Here is a 23,166-nt window from a genome sequence, read left to right as displayed (position 1 = left end):
CCAGCTAAACAATGCGTAGCAAGCAGTCTGAAATAAAATTGATAAGGCTGAGACTTGGCCCTTAATAGTACTCAAGGCCCACTTCTTCTCTACGCCCAATTGTAGAAAGGCAAGAATTCTGACTGATATATCTCCGAGGGTGCCAACCCTTGGATTCACACCAGGAAACATAAGCCTTCCAGACTAATATAGCTCTGGACGCTGGCTTCCTTGCATTAATCAAAGTGGAGATAACAGACCCGGAAAGCCCACGTTTCTTTAGAATGTGGTTTTCAATAGCCAGGCTGTTAAATTTAGCATTCGTAAAGTAGGATTGAATATTAGCCTTAGTGGAAAGGACCCTCCACTGCCATCTTTATGATTTCTGCGTACCATGAGCCATGCTGGTGCTACCAGAATTACCAGCTCTTTCCAACTTGATCCTGCAAATAAGTCATGGCAGCAACTGAATATGGGGGGGGGGGGGGGGGATGCATAGATCAGTGAAAACTGATCCCACAGGGTTACCAGCGCATCTGTTCTGCATGCGAGTGGATCCCTTGTCCTGGACACAAAGTTGACTAACTTCATGTTGAAGCTAGAAGATCTACGGCCGGAGTCCCATCTTTGGCAAACAGCCCGAAAAACATCAGGGTGAAGAAACCATTTCCCTGGGAATAACTGCTGGCGACTTTAGTCCGCCTGCTAATTCTCTGCTCCCAGAACTCCCGGAACACTCTTTTCTGGCAAAGTTACAATATGGTTCCCCTCTCTCTGAGCTGAGAGACACTTGGTGCCCCCTTGGACTGCCCGAATCTCAAAGATGTTGATGGGCAAAGCTCTTTCAGTACTTGACCACTATCCCTGGACAGTAGTCTTTAGTAGTGCTCCCCAGCCTGAAAGACTGGCATTGGCCGTTACTACTTTCCAGATAATTGGTCTGAAGGATTTTCCTTTCAGCAGATTCTAGGTTAGTAACCAACTGAGGCTTTGGGACACTCTTGGGGACAGCCGCATTGGCAAATCCAAAGCTTGGATCGTTTTGTTCTAAGCAACAAGATACCTTTTTGCAACAGCCTTGAATGGAACTGTGCCTAGGGAACTGCTTTGAATGAAACTACCATCTTTCCTAACAACCTCATGCAAAGGCAAATTGAGGATTTTCTTTTTGCCCTGACCATCCACACCGGCTCTTGTATGGAGCTGATCTTTGCCAGAGGCAAGAACACCCTTTTCTGGGCTGTGTGCGTTATCGGTTTTAAAGGAAGACTTATCTAGGTTGAGAATCCAACCCAGAAATCCAGGCAACTGGTTGTAATGCGTACACTTTGCTCCAAACAGTCCACTGACTGGTCTATTGATAGATCGTCTAGGTACACCAAGACTGTTATGCCCTGTGCCCTTAACATGGTTAGAGGTGGGGCCAGTACCTTTGCGAACACCTGGGTGCTCTAGCTAGCCCAAAGGGCAAGGCTACAAACTGAAAGTGCTGCCATTCCACTTTGAATTGCAGAAACCTTTGATGAGCGGGAAATCTAGGGACATGCATATATGCACCCCCCTGACATCAATGGATGCCAGAAATACTTTCCTGTAGGATAGAAATTACTGACCTGATTGACTCCATGTGAAAGGAGTGGATTTTCAGGAATGAAGATTCCTTAGATCTAGCATGGGTCTTACATCTCCATTTGGTTTTGGTACCATAAACAGGTTTGAATAAAACACCAAACCTTGCTCTTCTGTTGGGATCTATATGATCACCCCATGAGCCAATAATTGGTCTAATGCTTGAAACAGACAGCCTTTGCCCTGGATCTTTGGGAACATATGAATTCAGAAAACAAGACTAGAAATTGCCGAAATTCTAGTTCCATGATGCACGATAAAGAAATACAGATTTTGCAAGTTCAGAATTTGTTAACAATGAGGATAATTCCACATTTCTAGTCTTGCCATTCTTACATTTTAGAGAGTTTAAAAAAAATGTACTAAAGCGGTTTACAATTCAGAAATATTTATAGCTTTAATGGCTGTAAGTAAAAACACACCAACCCTTACAAGTCATCAATAATTGTGTCCAACTTTATTTGGCAGTGATCCGTTAACACAGTCATATGGCTGACATTTGGTTCAGGGAGTATATGGTGGAGGCTGAGGAGCTTCTGCAGAGATCTTCTCATATGCTGGCGGAGCTCCTGGAGCCTGCAAATTCAAAACATACTGTAGTTAAACTGAAATGTTAATTCTTGAGTCTTTTGTACACATCAAGGTTGAACATGAGGAAATGTTCATCAAGATTTAGTTTTACAGGAGCCCACGCAGCCAAGATCAGAGACCATAAGGTACCAGACTGAGGCAAGTGTCAGGAGACTACAACACAAGTCCATCTTGATGTACTTTCATCAAAATGCACATTAACCACTTAAGCCCCGGACCAATTTGCAGCCAAAAGGACCAGGCTCTTTTTTTGCGATTCAGCACTGCGTCGCTTTAACTGACAATTGCGCAGTCACGCGACGCCCAAACAAAATTGGAGTCTTTTTTTCCCCACAAAGCTTTCTTTTGGTGGTATTTGATCACCTCTGCGGTTTTCATTTTTTGCGCTATAAACAAAGAGCGACAATTTTGAAAAAAATAAATTCTATATTTTACTAGCTATAATAAATATCCTCAAAAATATATGAAAAAAAATTACCCCTTCAGTTTAGGCCAATATGTATTCTTCTACATATATTTTTTGAAAAAAATATTTCACAATTAGCGATTGATTTGCGCAAAAGTTATAGCGTTTACAAGATAAGGGATAGTTTTATAGCATTTTTATTAAGATTTTTTTTTTTTTTTTTACTAGTAATGGCGGCGATCAGCGATTTTTATTGTGACTGCAACATTATGGCGGACACAACGGACATTTTTGAGACTATTGTCATTTATACAGCAATTAGTGCCATTTAAATGCACTGATTCCTGTGTAAATGACACTGGCAGTGAAGGAGTTAACCACTAGGGGGCAAGGAGGGGTTGTGTGACGGGTTTTTTTTTATTGTAGGGGCGTAGCCTGGCATGTGATGTCACTGATAGTCTTTCCCTATAACAAAGAACAGATGATCTGTGACAGCCCAGTAGGAAGCACGGGGAGAGGTTTGTTTACACAGACCTCTCCTCGTTCAGCTCCGACACCATCGCTGGACACCTGCGGCAATCAGGTCCACGGGTCCTGCAACCACGGTCAAAGAGCTCAGGACAGGGTCGCTTGCGACCCACGGCTGGTCACTTAGAGAGCAATGTACCTGTACGCACTTGTGCCCAGCCGTGCCATTCTGCCAACGTAAATGTGCAGGAGGTGCTCCTTAAGTGGTTAAGCAGAGAACACTGCAGGCTCTGATAAGCCAATAGGAGTCATTAAAATATAAAGACCAATAAAAAGATTAAAAACGCTTTATAGACTTATGCTCTAAATATTGGGGACCTTAAGATTCTAAACTAGTCATACTATGAAATGTTCTGTGTTTTTACTGCAGTCTGCACCTCACATATGAATGATCTTTCATGAAGAGCTTCATTACCTTATCACTTTCTAATGCAATTTTGTAAGGAGCAGGGAAAAAAAAATAAATAAAAAAAAAAAAAAAAAAAAAAAAAAAAAAAAAAACACACCTATTTAGAAAATGTTAGGCTTGTAATAATTTTGTTACTATGTCTCTACCCCCCGCCCCCCAAACACAATGAAAAAAAAAAAAAAGGGGGGGGCCCACTGTTAAAGTACTGGGATTATTCATTAACTCACTGGTAACATTACATATTAAGTGCATTCAGCAAAAAAAAAAAAAAAAAAAAACACCCCGTTTGCACACATGACTTGTACAGTCAGTGGCTGCTACAATGCTGTGGACCTTTGCTTTAACAGATGGGGGTTGGGAGGATTTGTTTGTTTAGGCACTAGGTCTTCTGTTCCAACAGTTTTGCTTACATTTTTGTATAGTCCCTAAAACTAGTGGCAAAAAAAAAAAAAAAAAAAAAAAAAGTCTTATTCATGTAGTTGCAACTAGTTGTTGGCTAGGACTACCATCTTTGAAGTATGAACTACAACAGCTAACTGGAGAACAATTGAAGATCAGTCATCAGATCTAATATTTTAGGAAACCTCCCTGGATTGTTTGCGCTTTACAGTGCATATGCTACATGGATACAGAAAGGGTGGAAGCTACCAGAATGAAGGCCTCAATATTTACATTTTTATTTTAAATTTATCTCACATTTGATAGAGAAGCAGATGCAAAAATTATAAACTTACAACATTCAGCGTGTTGTAATCCTGTAATGGCACTTTACACTCTGCAGGCTCTCTTGTTCCACCAATCATAGCACAGATCGCAGAAGGACGGAGCTGCCGAGTCTTGATAGATAAACAGATATTAGTTAGAATTGTGTAGTACAAAAAAGTTTTCTGTACATGCATATGAAACTTTTCTTACCCCAAGTATTTTATAGCCACTCCTCCTCTTAAAGTACCAACATCCAATTATTAGAACAAGGGCAACTATGATAGCAAGAATAGTAATTCCAGCAGTCCTAGAAAAATAAAAAAAAATAAAAAATAAAGTTCATTCACTTACAGTGCTCAGTGAGCACACATCTGAAAACCAGGCAAGAAAAAAAAAATCTGCAAGTATACAACAGGTTTCATGGTCCTGTCCAGCTTCCCCCTGAAACTGTTTAGCTTAAAGCAGCTGTAAAGGCTCAAGTTTTTTTTACCTACATGCAGAATGTAAAAGACCTTTGTGCAAGAGCCCCACCTTATAACTTACCCAAGCCCCATCTTGATCCAGCGATGTGCACAAGAGCAGCAGCTTTCCCAGTTCTCTTCCTCATTGGCTGAGACAGAAGCAATTGGCTCCCACTACTGCGAATCACAGAGATTCAGCCAATGAGTGTAGGGGCAGGGCTGAGCACCATGTGTGACTGGACACAGAGCAGCTTGGGAGTGAGCCTGCTCAGGTGCCCCCATAGCAAGCTAGTAGAATCCTGCAAGTCTAGATGAAGAAGGTGGAAAATGGCCAATTTTTTTAAATTACTTTGAGGGTATTGCCAATTAATGGGCAGGTCCCACTAAAGTGGGGGTGAAGTGTGGCCATGGCAAGGTTTGTAATGGAGTGTAACCATATTCTGCTCCAAACCTACCCATATTTTGAAGGCTCCATGTTTAATCCAAAATCAAGAAGTCTCACCATATGGACTGAGTGCATTAGCACTATCAATGTAATAAGGTCACTGGGGATGTCAGAGGCAGTTAGCACCCAAAAAGTGTCAGCTTGCACATCATACCACACAAAAAAAAAAAAAAAAAAAAAAAAGGTACACACTTTTTGATTTAATTAATTTAAGTACATCCCTTGACTGGGCAATTACCAGTTAAAGTAGCGCAGTGTTAAATAGCAAGAAATGGCCTGGTCATGAAGGGGGCAAAATCTTCTGGAGGTCAAGTGATTGAAGTGTTTAATTTTAAACAAGCATGCAGTAACATGTCACCACAGGCCAAAAGGTGTCAAGGAGCCTCTTTTAATGGGGAAGGCTTTCTTCTTATTGACTGTCCAATCCAGCATGGCCTCCAACCCTGGTCCAAAACAATAAGTCACCCGTGAGAGGTATCCCACAGAGTTTACTTTTGGACGCACTATCCCCCTGCCATGTTTTCAGCCATAAGGCTGTCCTTGCTAAATTGGTCAGGGCCATGGACCCCTCTCCCCTTCCTTTCCCTCATCCGCATAAGACCTACCATCCTGAATTCTTTACTATGCATACTTCCAATTTTCCCCCTTTCCTCCCACCACACCTACCTGCCCCCTCCCCAATATGTATGTGGGCGGGAGGGGAGCCCCCCCCCCCCCACGGCCTGTATACCTCACTGTATTCCTTTGTTAACTTAAATGTCTTCCATCTCCCTCACTTCCTCTGGGATACCCTACTTCAACCCTCTTTGCCTGCGCCAAGTCCTTCCATGCTATACATCTCAGTTTTTTTGTAGCCACTCCCTTACATTAAGGGCTTCTACTCCCCTCCACTTTTTTGGAATCAGGCTTTGCCGCATTCAAATGCATGATGAGGGAATTTCTCTTTTAATTGGAGTGTCAATATCTTAATATTTCCCTCCAGTAGTTTTTAATCTTTGGGCAGTTCCACCATATGTATGCCATGCTCCCCAATTGTCCACAGCCTCTCCAACATTCCCCAGATTGGCCTATTTGATATTTTGCTACTATATCAGGAGTCCTGTAGCACCTTAAGCATTTAAAATGTGTTTCTATCATCCTAATATTTATTGTAGACCTATGTACCAGCTTTAAAATAGTCTCCAAGTTCTGTTGCTCACCTCGTGGACCCATTTCTTCCCCCCCCCCGCCATTTTTTAATATATGTTGGCACCTCCAACTCACCCTCCCATCTCAGTATCTTGTATATCTGCAAGATCCCTGACCGAGCAGTTTTCCCCCTCACATATCAGCTCAAATGCTTACAGTTTCTCCATCTCTCAGTGGTCGAGGTAACGCTAAGACAAAAATGTCTAAGCTGGAGGTACCGCCTTTTTTTTAGATCTAACAAATCCTTTTCTTTTAGTGCATCTAATGTTTTAATCCCCCCCCCCCCCCCCCTTTTATTATGGGTCTTAATTGGATATTCTTTTTTTATCCATTTCCTTCCCAAAATACTTTTCCCAGGTGGGAAAAAGGTCATTCTCTTAAAGAGGAAGTAAACCCTAATGGGTTTACTTCCTCTTTCATTCCCAGCAAAGGTAAAGCATAAATGGACTACTATGCATCGCATAGTAGTCCATTATGTGTTCTTACCTGGCACAGGAGCCAGCAATGTCACCACTGTCCCCTGTAGTCCAGCGCATCCATCTTCTCGGTGGGGTCTCGCTGCGCACGGGAGCCGACATGCGCGGCATCTTAGTCGTTGACGATGCCACGCTCAGTGCGCCGCTGTCTGCGGCGCATGCACCGCAGACAGCAGTGCCTGTCTTTCGGCAAATATCTCCTAAACTGTGTAGGTTTAGGAGATATTTCTTGGACCTACAGGTAAGCCTTAACCTAGGCTTAGCTGTAGGCCAAAGTGTGTTGTAAGGGTTTACAACCACTTTAAGTGCATTAATGGGGAATTGCATTTCCACTTATTGTGTACCCCCTCCCAAACACTAAACACATTCTTTGTAAGTGTTGGACACCACCACAATATAGAACATTGGGAGGGTACAAATATTCTTCCCCAAATTTGTGTGCACCATTCTATGCTCCATTTCAACCCCCTTTTTTAGTAGAATTTTGTCCATTCTACTACCCATGTTAATACTGCTGCTTCATAATATTTTTTAAAGTCTGGTACACTTAGTCCTCCCTGATCTTTTTCCAGCTGCAGAATCCTTAAAGATATTCTTGGTTTCTTATTTTGCCAAATAAGTTTTGTGGATAAGGTCCTAATAATTCTAAAGTATGCCAGAGGGATATACATCGGGAGCATCTGGAATTTATACAATATTTTGGGCAGTATAATCATTTTTAAAAGGCGTTTATCCTTCCCATCCAGGACAAAGGCGCGTCTCTTCCAACTCCTAAAACCCCCCTCAGTATCCATGTTTTATAATGAAATTTGTCTATAAATTTGAACATATTGTATTCTCTTTTCCTTCTTTCAATACCTCTAGTAATTGTGGCTGTCTAAACTTCCTTACTCAGTCCATATCTAGTTCCCAACCCATTATAGTAAGCACAGAGTTTTGGGACTAATTTCTCTGAATTTTTTTTTAAATATTCCGCAGTGAAGCCATCAGGCCCAGGACTTTTCCCTCCTGCTGCCTCCTTTATTACCTGATCCATTTCTTGTACTGTTATTGGGTTCACCAATTCCTGCGCTGTCTCCTCTGATAATCTAGGAACATTTGCTTGAAGTACGCACTTTTTTTCTATTGTTCTTGTCTGTGCAACCTTAACTGAAAATAACTGCTCATAAAACTCCCTGAAGACTCTTGCGTACTCTCGGTATATGTCATCCTCATTTCTTGTTCCATTAATTCCTTTAACTCCTCTCTTAATTATTAATTTTATGCTGCAAATCCAATTCTTGTCCCCCTTTTTTGCTCCAATCTATAAATTTCCTCCCTTAATACTCTACTCTTGTTGTTTCCCTTTGCTTCTAATGAGATATACATTCCTCCAATATAGGCTTTATGGGCTTCCCAAATAGTATTCTCTGCAATCTCTCCAGTTTCATTCATGAGGAAAAAGAGTTCCAACTCCTTTATTACTTCCTCTCCCTCTAATTCCTTATCAAGTTTCCACAAGAATGGTGGTTTCTGCAGCCCCAGAACCTTGATTATCATCATTGGGGAGTGATCTGACACTGTTCTAATTTCTATACTTGTAGATATCACACACGCCAATGCCCTATGTTCCACCAACCAATAATCGATCCTGGTGTATGTCCCATGCACAGGGGAAAAATGCGTAAAATCCTGCATCTTCGGGTGCTGCATTCTCTACACATCAATCAAACAGGAATTGATGCAGCTGATCCTTTATTGTTCTCAACCGCATGTTCCTTATCCCCTGTGCATGGGACGTACTATCCAGTTCTGGATTCATACAAAAGTTTAAGTCTCCAGCAATAATCACCAGCCCACTCTTAAACTCCCATAATTTTTCAAGCGTTTCCTTCAAAAATCATTGGAACTCTATTGGGACAGTATATATTAACAAGAGTATACTTTAACCCCCATAGCTTTCCCTTTAGGAAGAGGAACCTTCCTTCCAAATCCCCGAGCTCCAGAGTAAAGCGACCCTCTCTTCCTATACCAATAGCCATCCCCTTTGATTTACTTGACATCGAATCGCCATAGTACCACTCTGGGTACCTCCAGGAATATAATCTAATCTTGCATTCATAGGATAGGCGAGTTCTCTTCTTGCCCCAATAAGGGGTTAAGTATTTTTCTTCATCTTTTCCTCTAAATTTTTACCATTTTGATGTCCATTTTGGTTTTCCTGCTCTTCCATGTTGTAAAGAAAGTCTGATTAGTTTGTAATTCTCTCACTTGTATTTTTAACTCTGCGATTTCTTGCACTCAGTTTTCTCCTCTGCCTCCTCTACTCAACAAATGGCCCAGATCCATCCTAACGTTTGTAATCTCGCTTTTGATCAGGTTTTCCCCATCCTCTCAAACATTGCCATCATCTCTATTTTCATAGGCATTTGAGCTATACCTCTGGTCCTCTCCTTCAGTAGTTTCTATTTCCCTCTCCATTTCCATACCGTCTCGTGTTTTATCTCCTTGAGCTCCCTTCTGTTTAGCTGTCTCTTAGTACTCTTGGTTTGTGACTCCTCCCCCCCCCCCATTCCTGGGCTTTTGGGGTTCCCCTCTTGTTAAATATTTCTGTATTGAGCTTGCATTTACACACTTGTATTTAGGCTCTCCCTTGGAGTTTTGGGAGCAGCCTCTCAGATTTTACTTGTCCAACCTCAAAGCAATACATTTGTAATCCTTCAAAATATACAAAGAGGGAAGGAGACCAGTAGTCGGGATCCATACTACTTCATAAACGCCCCGTCCAAAAGATGGAAAAAATCAGATATTCTTTAATTGACTTGTCCCTCCTCCAAAAATAAGTCAGTCAGTTTACCCTTTGACACAGTTAGTAATTATTTTCCTTTACCATACAAGAATACCATTACATTAGTAGTAGGGCCCCATTGATTAAGGGAGGGTCCCTTGCAATATACAGTTTAATTTTCCCTCCATTAAAGGAGAGTATTTTTTTTAATATATATATTCAGGGTGTCTCCTCTATCATCAGAAGCTCCTAGCTCCCTGCTCTCTGCTTATTCTTTGCAGTGCACCAGTTTAAAGCATAGAGCACATACCTGGGGGCTGCTCAGGGAGGATTGGGAGGGGGCAGGCACAGTCAGCAATCAAGTCCAGCTCACCAGCAGTCCAGGCTGGTCACAGGACTCACAGGGGTTCCCTCTCACTTCTCCTGAACAGTCCTCCGTCGCCTCCATTTTCAGACATGAGCTGTGGGGTACGTGCATCAACAGGGGTCTCCACTTGCCGCACTCTCCTGCCTGGCTCCTGATCTGCCGCCAAGCAGGGCCAGATTGGCCTACTGGGAGATTTCCCGGTTGGCCGCTTTTAGTTGCAGCTGCGTTAGGGCTTTCTCCTGCGGATCACAGCGCTGGCTGGCTCTGTTCGACGGCCACGCTGTGACACGGCCCTGCCCCCCAGACCGGCTGGTGTGATAGTAGAGAGAATTAACGTTCCACCTATCACATGACAAGCTGGTCTGGAGGGGCGGGACTGTTACAGCATGGCACAGTGCCTGGATAGGAGGATCGGTGGGGGGGGGGGTTGCATATAGAGGAAATTAGTTATCTATATTCCTCTATGCAGCCGCTGAATGCCTGCAGGAGTGAGAGAAAGAAGAGAATCGAGCATTCAGCGGCTGCATGGAGGAATATAGATAACCAATTTCCTCTATATGCAGCCCCCCCTGTCGATCCTCCTATACAATCCAACTTTTTACTGCCCCCCCAGTTCACCTTGTGCTCCTTTTTCCCCCCCCCATGCTCTCAAGTTCCCCCCCAGCACTCTCTGCTCCCCACCCCTGTGATCTCCACTCCCCCTGCTCTTTGCCCCCACCCATGTGTTCTCCAACCCCGCCAATACTCTGCTCCCCCTTCTCTCCAGCTCCCACCCAGTGCTCTCCACTTCCCCAGGACCAGAGGACAGGCTGACTGGGGCCAGAAAATGAGGACGGCTGAAGGTGCAGGTGGCCAGGGACCACTCCATCTCAGAGCAAACAGATCCTCTGGAAGGAGCACCGTCCCCATCTAAAACAAGAACAGACCCTGCTTGCTGCTGCCCGTCATGGATATCCTGCTGGCATGCAAGGTACCGTACCGAGCATCAACACACCTTCCCACAGACAGGGACTGCAGACTGGCATGGGGCACAGGAGGGGCTGCAATGATTGGCACAGCGAGACTGCATTCACGGCACAGTAAAGCTGCATTTGATGGGCACAGCGAGGCTGCAATGATCTGTTGCATCAAGTCTGCAGTCTGAGGGAGTCTGGAGGAGAGGAGTCAAGAGTGGGAGCACTGCCAGGATGGGGGTCATGGGAGAAGTCAGACTTGTGTGGACTGTGGAGAGGAGACTAGGATAAAACCAGAGCCACCAAGCTGGAGCAGACTGAATGCCCTGCACAGTGCACCCGAGAGGTCAGTGACAGCGACGCTAGGCCAGTCGGGGGGGGGGGGGGCACATCTAAAGCGTTCCCCCTTACCTTAGTGTATTCTTTCTGCAGAAGGTGGTTCCCCCCACGTTCTGAGTTCCTGGGGTCCCCCTGGATCATACATACATCTCCCTATGTGATTTCATATCTATATATAAAATACACTCTGCATCAAATGTGCTTTAAAATGTATGGTTTTCCCTTTCATGAAGATGATGACGTTCTGCTGTTGGGCTGGTATGAAATTTTTTCCAGGGCTGGTTTTTATTCCCAGTCCAGCCCTGCCGCCACGCCCATCGGCCTCTCCATGTGCTGCCATCAGGCTCCTCCCCCAAACACTCACATCAGCATGACACCCTCTCACCACAAACAGCCGCGTTTTAATGACATAGCTGGAGACAGGGAGGTGACCCTGCCATTCCCTTCTTGATGGCATCAACCAGGACCTCATGGACCGGAAACACCCTCTTCTCTTCCAAGCCCCTGTACATTTGATCATGCAGGGACAAGGTTTTCCTTTCCTCTTGAATACCTAAAGTGGTGTGAATGGCTCCTAAGAGATCCTCCACTTCAAGAGAAAGTTTATACCAAGAGGATCTTTTGGATTTCCCATCCACAGTATCCTCATCTGACTCCCCCCCTCAGACGGCACTATCCGCATCATCCTCATCCCTTGAGCCCTCTGGCTTATCCCCACCCGCTGGGACAATAACCTCAGGGATAGGTGGACCCCACTGCTGTGCTGGTGGAAGGTTACTCTGGGACTGAGGTAACTGAAAACTGGAGAATAACTCTTTAAATGACCTAGAGAGCTCCCTTACCGACGCCACAAGGTCCACACCCTACTCTGTCTGCTCCCTCACCAGCCCCTCTAAATACTCCCTACAAAGTGCTTTAGTCCAAGACTCCCCCATAGAAGCCCTACACGAAGGACACTTAGACCCATGGGGCGATTTGCTGGTGGCTTTCTGAAGTATAAAAGCAGACAAAAGGAGTAGCAAGCACCATCTGTCACCAGCACTGACCAGAGGACCACCAGGAGTGCCCCCCCCCCCCAGGACCAACCACCACCAGTGGAACGGAAGCCTCCTCCCGTTGCGCCACACTAGGTGCCATCAAATGGCCCTCCCCAGACCTCCGCCTTCCCCAAGGTTAGCTGGAGCACACGATGGCAAAACTGCAATGGCCACCAGGGATCCTCAAACAATTGGCCACCCAGGACCACCATAGAGACAACACCCCCCCAGGTATAAGGAAATAGCCTCAGAGGAAACACCATAACTGAAGGGCTGAAAGGAGGTTGAGGCTTAAATCTGTATTGGAAGGCAGAGTTTCCTAGAAGGGGAGGAGCCGGGGGTCTCTATGGTGGCTGTCCTGAAAGAGCCTTGGGGAAAAAAAAAAAAAAAAAAAAAGAAAGATTATATACATATACACATTCATTCAAGTTTATTGACAGAACTGCAGATTGTCACCGAGCAGTGCTGTGAGCACTACACATCCAGTCCACAGTGCTGCTGCCGCCATCTCCCCCTCGCTGTACCAATTGGTACAGCGAGGGGAGGGAGGAACCAGCGTCATGACAAGACACCGGTTATGTTTACAAGTGATCGCTCCCTCATTTGATCACTTTGCTGCAAAATGCCTAGTAACTGGCCACACGTGGTAAACAGTCGATATCAGCAGCAGTTTACCCGGCAGTCATGGATGTTTCCGGGTGCGCACAGGAGCAAGATTCTGGGAGGGCGTCCAGGGCCATTAACCACATACCGACTGCACTGTAGCAATCTTTTGGCTATAGCCCGGTCGGCATTTGGTTAATGGCCATGTCATCAGCAGAACGTGCAACAAGTCTGAAATATATCACCATACTCAACAATTCCTATACCGAGGTTCCTGGAGCTATACATTTAATGAAATATTACACAGTAAAGTATGCCACCTAAATTTGGTCAAAGTGGTTGTAAATCTCAGACATGAAATCTGAACAAAGCATAGCCCTCTATAGTATGTACATGTCTCAATCAAGAGCACCAAGTGCCATTTAATTCTGTTGCTTTGTTCCTCTGCAATCAGCATGAATCACTTTCCTGACACCAAGAAAAGGTGACAGGGCAGGGATCTCCAACTGATTGGCAGCCTGAGTTCTGTTCCTGTGTGGAGGAAGAGCCGGACACACATCTCTTTCCTCCAATTAGCTCTGATAGCTGTAGAGCAGGCCTTCAGCTCTCCATCCCTTTTTCTCTGAACTCAGACAGGTTTTAAAAATTCAGCACACTGGATAGATTTAAAAAAATGTTCATAACAGCTGTGCAATTTGAGCTATAAATCTTTAATATACTGTATAATTACACTAAAATTTCAGTACCACTGCAATAAAATTACATTGGCTTGCAGAACCAGAGAGAAGCAAAAGCCAAGACATGACTTCTACTTTAAAAGCTGCAATTAGTGTGCTGGAATTGAGCTGATGCAAACAAAATGTATGCAGTGCCTCAGTGGAGGTGGAAAATTTGGAGACATGCCCTTTTCTAATATGCCAACTAGCACATTGGGACAAAAAAATATTTTTCTTTCGTTTAGTACTTCAAGTACGAGCTAGGATAGACACAGTAAGAATACGTTTATATATTGATTTAGTAGTATATTTGTAGTATACTTAATACACTGCAGTGATGCTTAAAGAGGACAAGTTCACATTTGGGGGGGGGGGGGGGGGGGAATAAAAATGTATATACATTTCTCCTGCTACAGGAGCCCGCTTTGCTTTTCACCAGACAGCCAACAGTCCCGGATTGAGGACACTGTCCCCAGACCAAGTCTGTTCACGATTTTGTCCCTGGATTGGATTTGAACAGAAGCTGGGGCAATTTCAAAAACCAAACAAAAAAATTTAAATAAAAATTCTGAACTACACACCCCTGCTCCACCGCTCCTACTAGCTTAGGTGGATGTATTCCCCCCCTCATTATCTGTGCCCCTTTCTGATGATCCTGTGCTGTTCGGAGGGGAGGGAATATTTTTTTTCAGTATTGGGTCCATGTTCTTCTGCCTTGGCTCAAGTCCAGGCCAGCCGCCTACCTGCTCATCTCCTTGCCTTCCCTGGTGGATTGATCTTCCTCCACTCCCACAACCCAGTAGTAGCCGGGGCCCAGAGAGTAAGATTTGACAGGCTGTGAGGTGGGTGGTGGTGATGACGGGCAGAGAGTCACCGATTGCCGCCGTTACTAGTTTAAAAAAATAAAAAATTTTAATATGTCCCCAGATTTCATTTTAAAAATCTGGTCACCTTATATTGGGCTGCTTGGGTGGGAGAAGCTAATGAGGGTTGTGCATTTCCCCCCCCATGCTTTTTTGGGTTCTAGTCTCCACCTTGTGCTGCATATAAATAGGGGGAAGGCTATGCTCAGGAAAGCAGCAAGAAGTCTATCATTGAAGATGTAACCATCAGCAACTCACTAACCCCTGCACAGGATTCTACCTCACAAGGACTCTTCCCCAATTATGGACTACTACCCGGAAAGTATATCATAACTAGCTTAGTGCAACAATATACTGCGATTACTGAGAAGGCCCCATCACAGGGCACAATGCATCTAGAAGTAAGGAGTTGAGCCTGTGACGTCATGCTACTGCCATTTCCATGTATTCTGGCGAGCAGGCTGATGCCAGTTTTCAAAGTGCACCAATACTACATTCTTAAGAGTATTTACATGAATACATTTTATAAATGGAGAGCACCATGTCTTTGTCCTTCTGTTCCATATGAGCTACATTTCATGAAACATGAGCACATTTGGAATCAGAAGGTACAGTTATCCTGAATCTGAGGACTGGGGAGGGTTTGCTTTATGAGCTATGCCAGCCAGATGCAGGGGAGTGTGTTTAAGTGCATTTGAAAGGTGAGCAGGTTTACCTCTTGGAGGTGCGCAAGTCACTGGCGGAAGAAATGATAGCTGACCAATAATACCACTGGGGTGTATTGGACTTTTATATTTATTTTTAATGTCATTTTGCAAGGTTGGATTTATTTTTTAAACCTATTGGTTTTTTAGTTTAATTTACACATTAAGTTATATATTGTTGTACTACACCAATGATAAAATTTGCAGCGAGTGAGGTTGTGAAATCACGATATAAAATGTTTAGCTAGCAACAACTGTGCTGTAATAGTCACATCTTTTAGATATCTGGTTTGACAGAGGTTGTGTGATTGGATAATTTTACTACCTGGGAAGGCATGCCTAGGCAGCCCGGGCCTAGATAGTTAGAAAAGAACAGTGTGCATTTTGGAGCATATTGTACTAGTGTGACAAGTAAAGTTGCTGAAAGTTCAAAAGCCTGGTCTGCAGTTACTAAGAGGGGTGCATGAATGTACATGGCATATCAAAAGAATAGGGCCTGTAAAGCACACAGGGTTGAAGAGAAAAGTATAGAAGGCCATCACGATGGATTAGCTCAATAGGAGGGATGAAGCATGCAATTGCTATGGGTAACCATAAACTGGTAGACAGCCAGACAGAGTGCTACCCATCATGGGTGGGTTGCTGGTCAGTGTTCTGGCTTGCTCCCCAAAAGCAATCAAGACCAAACCTGTGGCATGCAGATCGCATGAATCTACCTGCATGGTACAGGAGAGCTGGGAGTTGAGTGCATGCATGAGGTCCACACTTTGGGCATTTCTGAACTTCATTCTGTCACAGAGTGACATGGCAGAGGGAAGCTGAACTGGTGTAGTGGGACACAAGCCTTGTGGCGTTGCCCTCTAAATGATACAATCTGGAAAGATGTGCAGTGAACGGGGACAGTATTTCACAGAAGTGCCCTGTATGTTGCTTCACAATGGCACACAGTGTACAGCTCACCTCCAAGCTGGGGTTCCAACTTAAAATTGACCTACACTTAAACACGACCCGGTCTGGTCCCAGGTATTGGGGAGCGTGAACGCAAGAGTACCCCCATGTGCAGGGTGAGTAGGCCCTGCCCACAGCTCAGCACCCTCGCAGTTCATTGAGTACTACAACCCATTTGCTGCAGTAGAAGACGGGACTTTTACTTTATTCACAGATATGGACCTTGCACGCACCCTTGAAAAGATTTCTCCTCACCTTTCTGTTCTGGGGACAACCAGAGATGGGAAAAATAAAATAAAAAAATCCACCCCACACGAAATCCTGACAAAAGTTTTAGCATATCCCAAAAAAAATAAAAAAATATAAAAAAATTCTGCACACATCAATTAATGAAGTTAAATAGTTTAGCTGTAACATTTGTGTCATGTAAAACTAAATGTGTCCCCATTTCTGACTGTATGACACCTCTGGGAGAAAACCGCGATTATCACTAGCGGCTATAGCAGCCACTAGCGAGAATTGCAAAAAAATCCACTCCAAACCCCTAGAGGGGAAATTTACCATAGGCTTCGATAAAATATTGCATACCAAGCAACGCTGTTTTTTTTCCCAGTACAATCTTTTGAATAAAATTTACTTACAATGTGCCAAAATAATCACAAGGCAGAAAAAAAAAAAAAAAAAAAAAAAAAAAACTGATCACCAAGAATGTATTATAGCATTTAAATTAATGTGACGCTGCACTTCCTATAAATTTCTATCAAAACAGCAGCTGTGCTTTTTATCGGATATAAATTAATTTATGCTGTAATGTGCCCTTTAGTGCTGGGTGAATTAGCACACAATTATATAAGTTATGGATGTACCCTCTCCTGGGGAAGGTGGAAGAACAGAGGTGGCAATGATCCATGGTTAGAACAAAAAAAAAAAAAAAAAAAAAAAGTGGTCATTAACAAGCCATGGCTGAAATAGCAGACATGTGGGTGTCCATTTTAAAACCAGTTGCTTGTGCATGTTCAAGTGTTGCAGGCAACTTCACAGCCTTCCAAACAACTCTAAATTCAAAATGGAGGGATGGGATTGGATTCAATGTAGGCGATCAGTAGATCTATGAACAGGAGCACCCCAATCCCATTGTAAAGGGTCTGTAACAGACATGTTCAAAGTCAATGCAGTGGCAGGTGAAAGACCCAGGTTAAGAGAATACCATATTAGGTTGTTTCTATGCACCGCACCCCATGCACGATTCTGGCCAAAATTACAATCACAATTTTTTTGCATCGGGAACACACACACCAAAAAACCTGTCAAGTTGGGTGTTGCTTATAAAAGCCAAACCATGCAACATTTTGGGTGGTGGGCAAGGGAAACCACTTTGCTGCAAAATTCCTAGTAACTGGCATACATACAGCAATCAATAACATTGAAGGTACCTAAAATACATGAAATGCAGACAGTTTCAATAAGACCAAAAAAATATTTTAACCCATAAAATCTTCAATTCTGAAATGACAGAACCCAAAACTGCCTCCACTTAGTTTGAAAGGCATTGATTAGCAACATTGATGCTGTATCTATATTGGAACCCAGGCTGGAGTGTGAAGCTTATTCAGAAAATTATATGCTGTGAGCATAATACCTGATAATTAAAAAAAAATAAAACTTACTCTTCCACACTGAGCCCAAGTGGCCTGCCTCTGCCAGAGCTGTAAGCCCCAAGACCACTTGATGAACCAGGACGGGGCATTCTCCGAGGTTCACACAACCAGCTTTTTCTGAAACGTGAGAACAAAGCACTGTTTAACACCATAATTTCAGTCGCATAGTAAGGCTGCCTCTGATCCCACACCTATATACCCTTCCAGCTCCTAATTAGTGTTTAAGGGTCAATTAACTCATTTAGGAATTTGTACAGCATGTAGTATGCCTGAACTGTGAGTTTGAACTGATAAGGGTTCTTATACAATTTATCCTTTGCTTTTAAATGCTAGTTTGAAACTTGCTTACTGCTTGTTTATATGATATCGGCTTTGCTGTGGCATAACACATATTTATATTGCAGGCTTAGTATTGACCCAAGAACAGTCAATACTAAAACATAGGCTGTTCAGATGACCTTTATGTATTGTATTGCTGAATAAAAAAAAATATATTGGCACTGATTTTTTTTTGTAGTGATCTATGGTAAAATGGTTCAAAAGAATAAATAGTGGGGCATGATAACATGTAAGGATGAGCTCCAGCGTGTTCGCACACCCCACGTGCAGAGTCCGCCAGGAAGTCGGCACTGCGCTGCCCTAATCACAGGCAGTGAGACATTGTCCCAATGCGCGGCTGCAGAGATTGGGAAATGTCTCACTGCCTGTGATAAGCCCTGGCGGGCTCTGCACGTGGAGTGTGCGAACATGCCAGAGCTCATCCTTAATAACATGCAGTAACACATGCTATCACAGACTGTATTGAGAAAGCAGCTTTTTTTTCCGTTAGTTCATATGCTCGCAGCAGGTTTTTCTCAACTTTTTTTTTACCCCAGAAGAACACTTGAAATATTTTTTGTGTCTCAGGGAACTCATGATAAGGATAGCCCATCTGGGGTCATTATAAAAATGCACCTTACATTGGTGGTTAGAATACGACCTTTGCAGACAGCTAAAAAAAAACACTGTTGCCCAGTTACTGGTTCTGCCACATGGCAATGGACATGGAACTATGAAGGCATCATCAAGGCACCTCTATCAACTTCTGGCAGAACAGTAGTTGAGCCTGGCTGCTTTAACCATTTAAAAAAAAACATTCGCATGTGCATTCATAAATATATGTTATAACCAAATACTGCATGCTAATGAATGTAAATTACTACTACAATCATTCTAAAGCTTGCCATAAGTAGCTGTAACCAGCATCCCTATAATATCTGTAGAGAACAGTCCCAACTGAGCATATAGGATTTTTTCCCAAAATGATCCAGTATAAAACAGGCCATAAAAGGTTTGAATCTGATTTGAACCATCTATGGGCAGGCTGAATGTACCCAAGTCAATCCATTGATCAACTTGGGTACAACCAGAAAACCAGCATGTCTTATTTTTGCCATGCCATTGTTGCCAGCAGATATAACTGCTAGCAATAATTGCAGGCCCCCCCGCCTCTCCTGCTAGGAGAACACAATAGCTCCCCAACTGATTTTGTTGATGGGCGAAACATTGATCAATTTTTTTTCCTGTAACCCAGTAGTCATCAACCCTGCCCACAGGCCAGGTTTTATGTATTACCTTGGGGAGATGCAGACTAGAATACTGCAATTACTGAGCAGCAAATTATATCACCTGTGATGTATTTCAGTTATCTTGCAAACCTGGCCTGTTAGTGGGACCTGAGGACAGGGTTGATGACCACTGCTGTAACCCATTGTTGCAGGGCAGATAATTGCAACATCTATGGCCTGCCTATAGCCTGGCACACACTGGGGTTGCACGAAAAAAAAAACTGACAGCTCCGGTCCGGAGTCGCTGCACCAAACCGAATGGCCGGCTTCTGTCGGACAGACCTACATACACACGGGCAGAATGTCAGCCGGTATTTTTGTACAGGCAAATGTCTACCGACATTCTGGGCGTGTGTATGGGGCTTAGTGCTTTAGTGGTAACAGGCGTTAGGCTCCTTTCACACCTGTGTTGCATATTAAAGTGCATCTTTACGTAAAAACTAGAAAAGGAGAACAGGCAGGCTTTTTAATGCAGAAGTTACCTACCTCCCTATCCTCCCCTGTATAGTGAGCTGTGAACATGGATCTCACTGTAGAAATTCGGCAAACTCAAAAGTGGCAACAACTGATACCTGGAAGCTGGTCATTCAAAGATGTGGCCAGTGAGGAGCACTAGGACACCGCATTGCTGCAGCCCAGGTGAGTATAGTTCCACTTTAATGTGCTTTATGCTGAGGCAGCCCATTCATTTGAATAGGATGTTAAGGCCAGCCATACATGGAGCAAATTTCTTTCCTGCAACCAATGGTTGCAGGAAAGAAATTTGCTAGATTCCCCCATCAACACAGACAGTGTTGATGTGGGAATCTATTCTGCCAAGCCATTGTCTTCTCCCAGTGGGGGGGGGGGGGGGGGGTAAAGAAAATACTAAGCGCAGGGCGGGCATGACAGAGTTAATAGAGGGTTAAGAGAGACAGGCTTTGGTCACGAGGGGGTGGGAGCAGAGCTGAGAGGGCGGAGGATCAGGCAGCTAGAGGGGGGAGTGGCTTCATACACAAGCTCACTCTGGTCACGCAGGGGCGGATCCAGGGGGGGGGCAACAGGACAATTGCCCCCCCCGAAAATATCACACTGTCACGACTGACTTGCAGGCTGCAGCGCTGCTATGCCCAAGTCTCTCTCTCTGTCTCATCAGCGATCAGCGGCGCAGAGAGAGAGAGAGACTCTGGTGTATTACACGGCGGCACTGGACCAGGAGGAGCTAGGAGGTGGGTGGAGCTGAGCCGTTGGCTTGGCAACCCTGCACTCGTTGCTAGCGCCTGCCCGCCTGGCGTCTAGCAACGAGTGATGTCATTGAGACAGTCACGTGACTCACGTCAGACTCGGAGTCTCAGACTCAGAGCCGACGTCACGTGACAGGAGCTGCCTGGAGGAGCGGTGTAGTGTCATATTTTGCTCCCCATCATAGAATGCTCCCGAAGTGGCGTTGCGGCCAGAAATTTAGCACTGCGCATGCGCGATGCGTTCCAAATGCTTACACATGCGTTTCAGAGGGTTTCCGACAATGTAGGTCAGTGAAACCGTCGGATAATGTCACGGAAGTGAGGGGAGGTAATCGTGACATTAACTTTAGACAGAGCGGCGGAGAGAGAGCAGGTAACTGTGGCTCAGGGAGGGGATTACCTCCCCTCACTTCTCTGACATTATCGGACTGTTTCACTGGTCTGCATTGTTGCAAATCATTTGAAACGCATGGTGCAAGTGTTTGGAACGCATCGTGCATGCGCAGTGCTAAATTTCTGGCTGCAACATCACTTCCGGAGCATTCTGTGATGGGGAGCAAAATATGACACTATAGGGGCACTGTGTGACAGAGGCAGAGCGCCAGCAATCTTCCCTTTATGCGTCCGCCCCTGAGTGTGTTGAGTGTGCTGGCCCCTCCTACCTGCATCACCTCATCCCTCCATCTTGTCCATACTCATCACAATCACTCCCTCCGCCCCGACAGCAGGAAAGTGACGTGGCAAGTGACAATTGGCAACAAATGACAGGTGACATGGCAAGTGGCAATCTGTATCTGGTGGCAGGTGACGTGGCAAGTGACAATCCGCAACGTGTAGCAGGTGACGTGGCAATCTGCAACATGTGGCAGGTAACGTGGCAAGTGACAGTCCGCAACGTGTGGCAGGTGATGTGGAAATCCGTATCTGGTGGCAGATGACGTGGAAAGTGACAATCTGCAACATGTGGCAGATGATGTGGCAAGTGGCAGTCTGCAATGTGTGGCAGGTGACATGGCAAGTGGCAATCCGTATCTGGTGGCAGATGACGTGGCAAGTGACAATCTGCAAAGTGTGGCAGGTGACATGGCAAGTGACAATCTGCAACATGTGGCAGGTGACGTGGCAAGTGACAGTCCGCAACATGTGGCAGGTGACGTGGAAATCTGTATCTGGTGGCAGATGGTGTGGCAAGTGACAATCTGCAACGTGTGGCAGGTGACGTGCCAAGTGACAATCTGCAACGTGTGACAGGTAACGTGGCAAGTGACAGTCCGCAATGTGTGGCAGGTGACGTGGAAATCCGTATCTGGTGGCAAGTGACAATCTGCAACGTGTGGCAGGTGACGTGGCAAGTGACAATCGGCATCTGGTGGCAGGTGGCGTGGCAAGTGACAGTCCACAACGTGTGGCATGGCAAGTGACGATCTGCAACTGGTGACGGGTGACACACTCTGGGCTCTCACTGATTCTGCATTATGGTGAGTTGAACCATTTCATTTTATATAACATTCTATATAACAATGTAATAATAGAAATAATGCGCTTCCAACATCCTGACACCATATTAACCATGGTGCCGTCATGATTGAAACGCTAGCACCAGCCATGTCCCCGATAAATTGCCCGCAAAAAAAAACTTATTTTCTGGCAGTGCCCCTCCCGAGACTAGACTCTGGATCCGCCCCTGTGGTCACGAGGAGCGAGCTTACAGCATGGCTGGTGTGGAGGCTCTGTTTGCCAGGCTGAAAGCAGAGGCGGTGTCCAGGGGACCTGGATGGCTGGAGGAGAGACTGTCAGCGGCACTGGGAGGAGGTACTCCGGTGGCCAGTGCGGTGGGGGATCGAGTGGTGCGAGCGCGGCGTTCCAGGCCGCCGGCGCGCTTCTCCCCTGACCCCCCTCTCCCCCTCTTCCCTATGCTACGGAGCGGCAGGGTAGGGCCTGCTCGGGGCCACCGGCGAATCGTGCGGCGGTTCCCGCGGGGGGAGGGGCTCACATTCACGGAGGAATGTCGGGAGGCTTGGGGGGGATGGCCCTGGCAAGTCTGCGGCGGTGGCTGGGCCCAGCAGGGGGACTGTGAAGAGGAAGGAGGCCCTGGCTTCTGGCCTGGAGTCGGCGGGGGCGGGGCCTGGACATGATGGCCGGGGAGGACTGAATGCTGAGGCTGCTGAGACTGGGGCTGGAGGGTTTGGGCGCAGGGATGGATGGATGGGGTCGGTGGGAAGGCGCCCTGGCTTGGGCTGCGGCTGATGATGTGCTGAACAGAGCGGGATTTCAGGCGGCAGCTGGCGGTGGCAGTGGGCGGCGCAGCGGCTGGCACGGTCTGGACCAAGAAAGCTTTGAGGAAGTCCAAAGGCGGATCCGGCGCGCTGCAGAAGAAGGTAGTGAACCGCGGATCCCCGGCAGCCAGTGACGTGTTTGCTGGTGGGCCTTCGGCGAGTGAGGACGAGATGGTTGCTGAGCGCTTGGAAGGTGAGCTGTCGCAGTCGGACGACGATGGGCAGCAGAGACAGACGGCCGCTGTCGTGCCGGGACCTTCGGCTGGTGGGACCCCCTCCAGGCATCAC

At 45.5% G+C, this 23,166-nt stretch overlaps 1 protein-coding gene across 2 annotated transcripts in view; it reads right to left on the bottom strand.

Moving 5' to 3' along the window:
- Positions 1–1,979: 1,979 nt before the first annotated feature.
- MLANA (melan-A) overlaps positions 1,980–23,166 on the bottom strand; it is a 46,353-nt gene continuing 25,166 nt past the window's right edge. The window contains exons 2-5 of one of the 2 annotated variants that reach the window (XM_077475051.1): positions 17,782–17,889; positions 4,458–4,554; positions 4,277–4,378; positions 1,980–2,184 (exon numbers count right to left, since the gene is read on the bottom strand). In XM_077475051.1, coding sequence (XP_077331177.1) covers positions 2,113–2,184; positions 4,277–4,378; positions 4,458–4,554; positions 17,782–17,861 — 351 coding nt within the window. In that variant the 5' untranslated portion in view covers positions 17,862–17,889 and the 3' untranslated portion in view covers positions 1,980–2,112. Of the gene's footprint in view, positions 2,185–4,276; positions 4,379–4,457; positions 4,555–17,781; positions 17,940–23,166 lie in introns of those variants that run through there. The other variant, XM_077475050.1, reaches the window with a different exon arrangement.

Source organism: Lithobates pipiens, unplaced genomic scaffold (assembly GCF_037356315.1).
Source record: "Lithobates pipiens isolate NorthernLeopardFrog02 unplaced genomic scaffold, aLitPip1_a1.2 Scaffold_13, whole genome shotgun sequence".
NCBI classification, from domain to species: Eukaryota; Metazoa; Chordata; class Amphibia; order Anura; family Ranidae; genus Lithobates; species Lithobates pipiens.
Note: the sequence above shows the minus strand (reverse complement) of the source record. Positions and strands in the feature narration are given on the sequence as shown.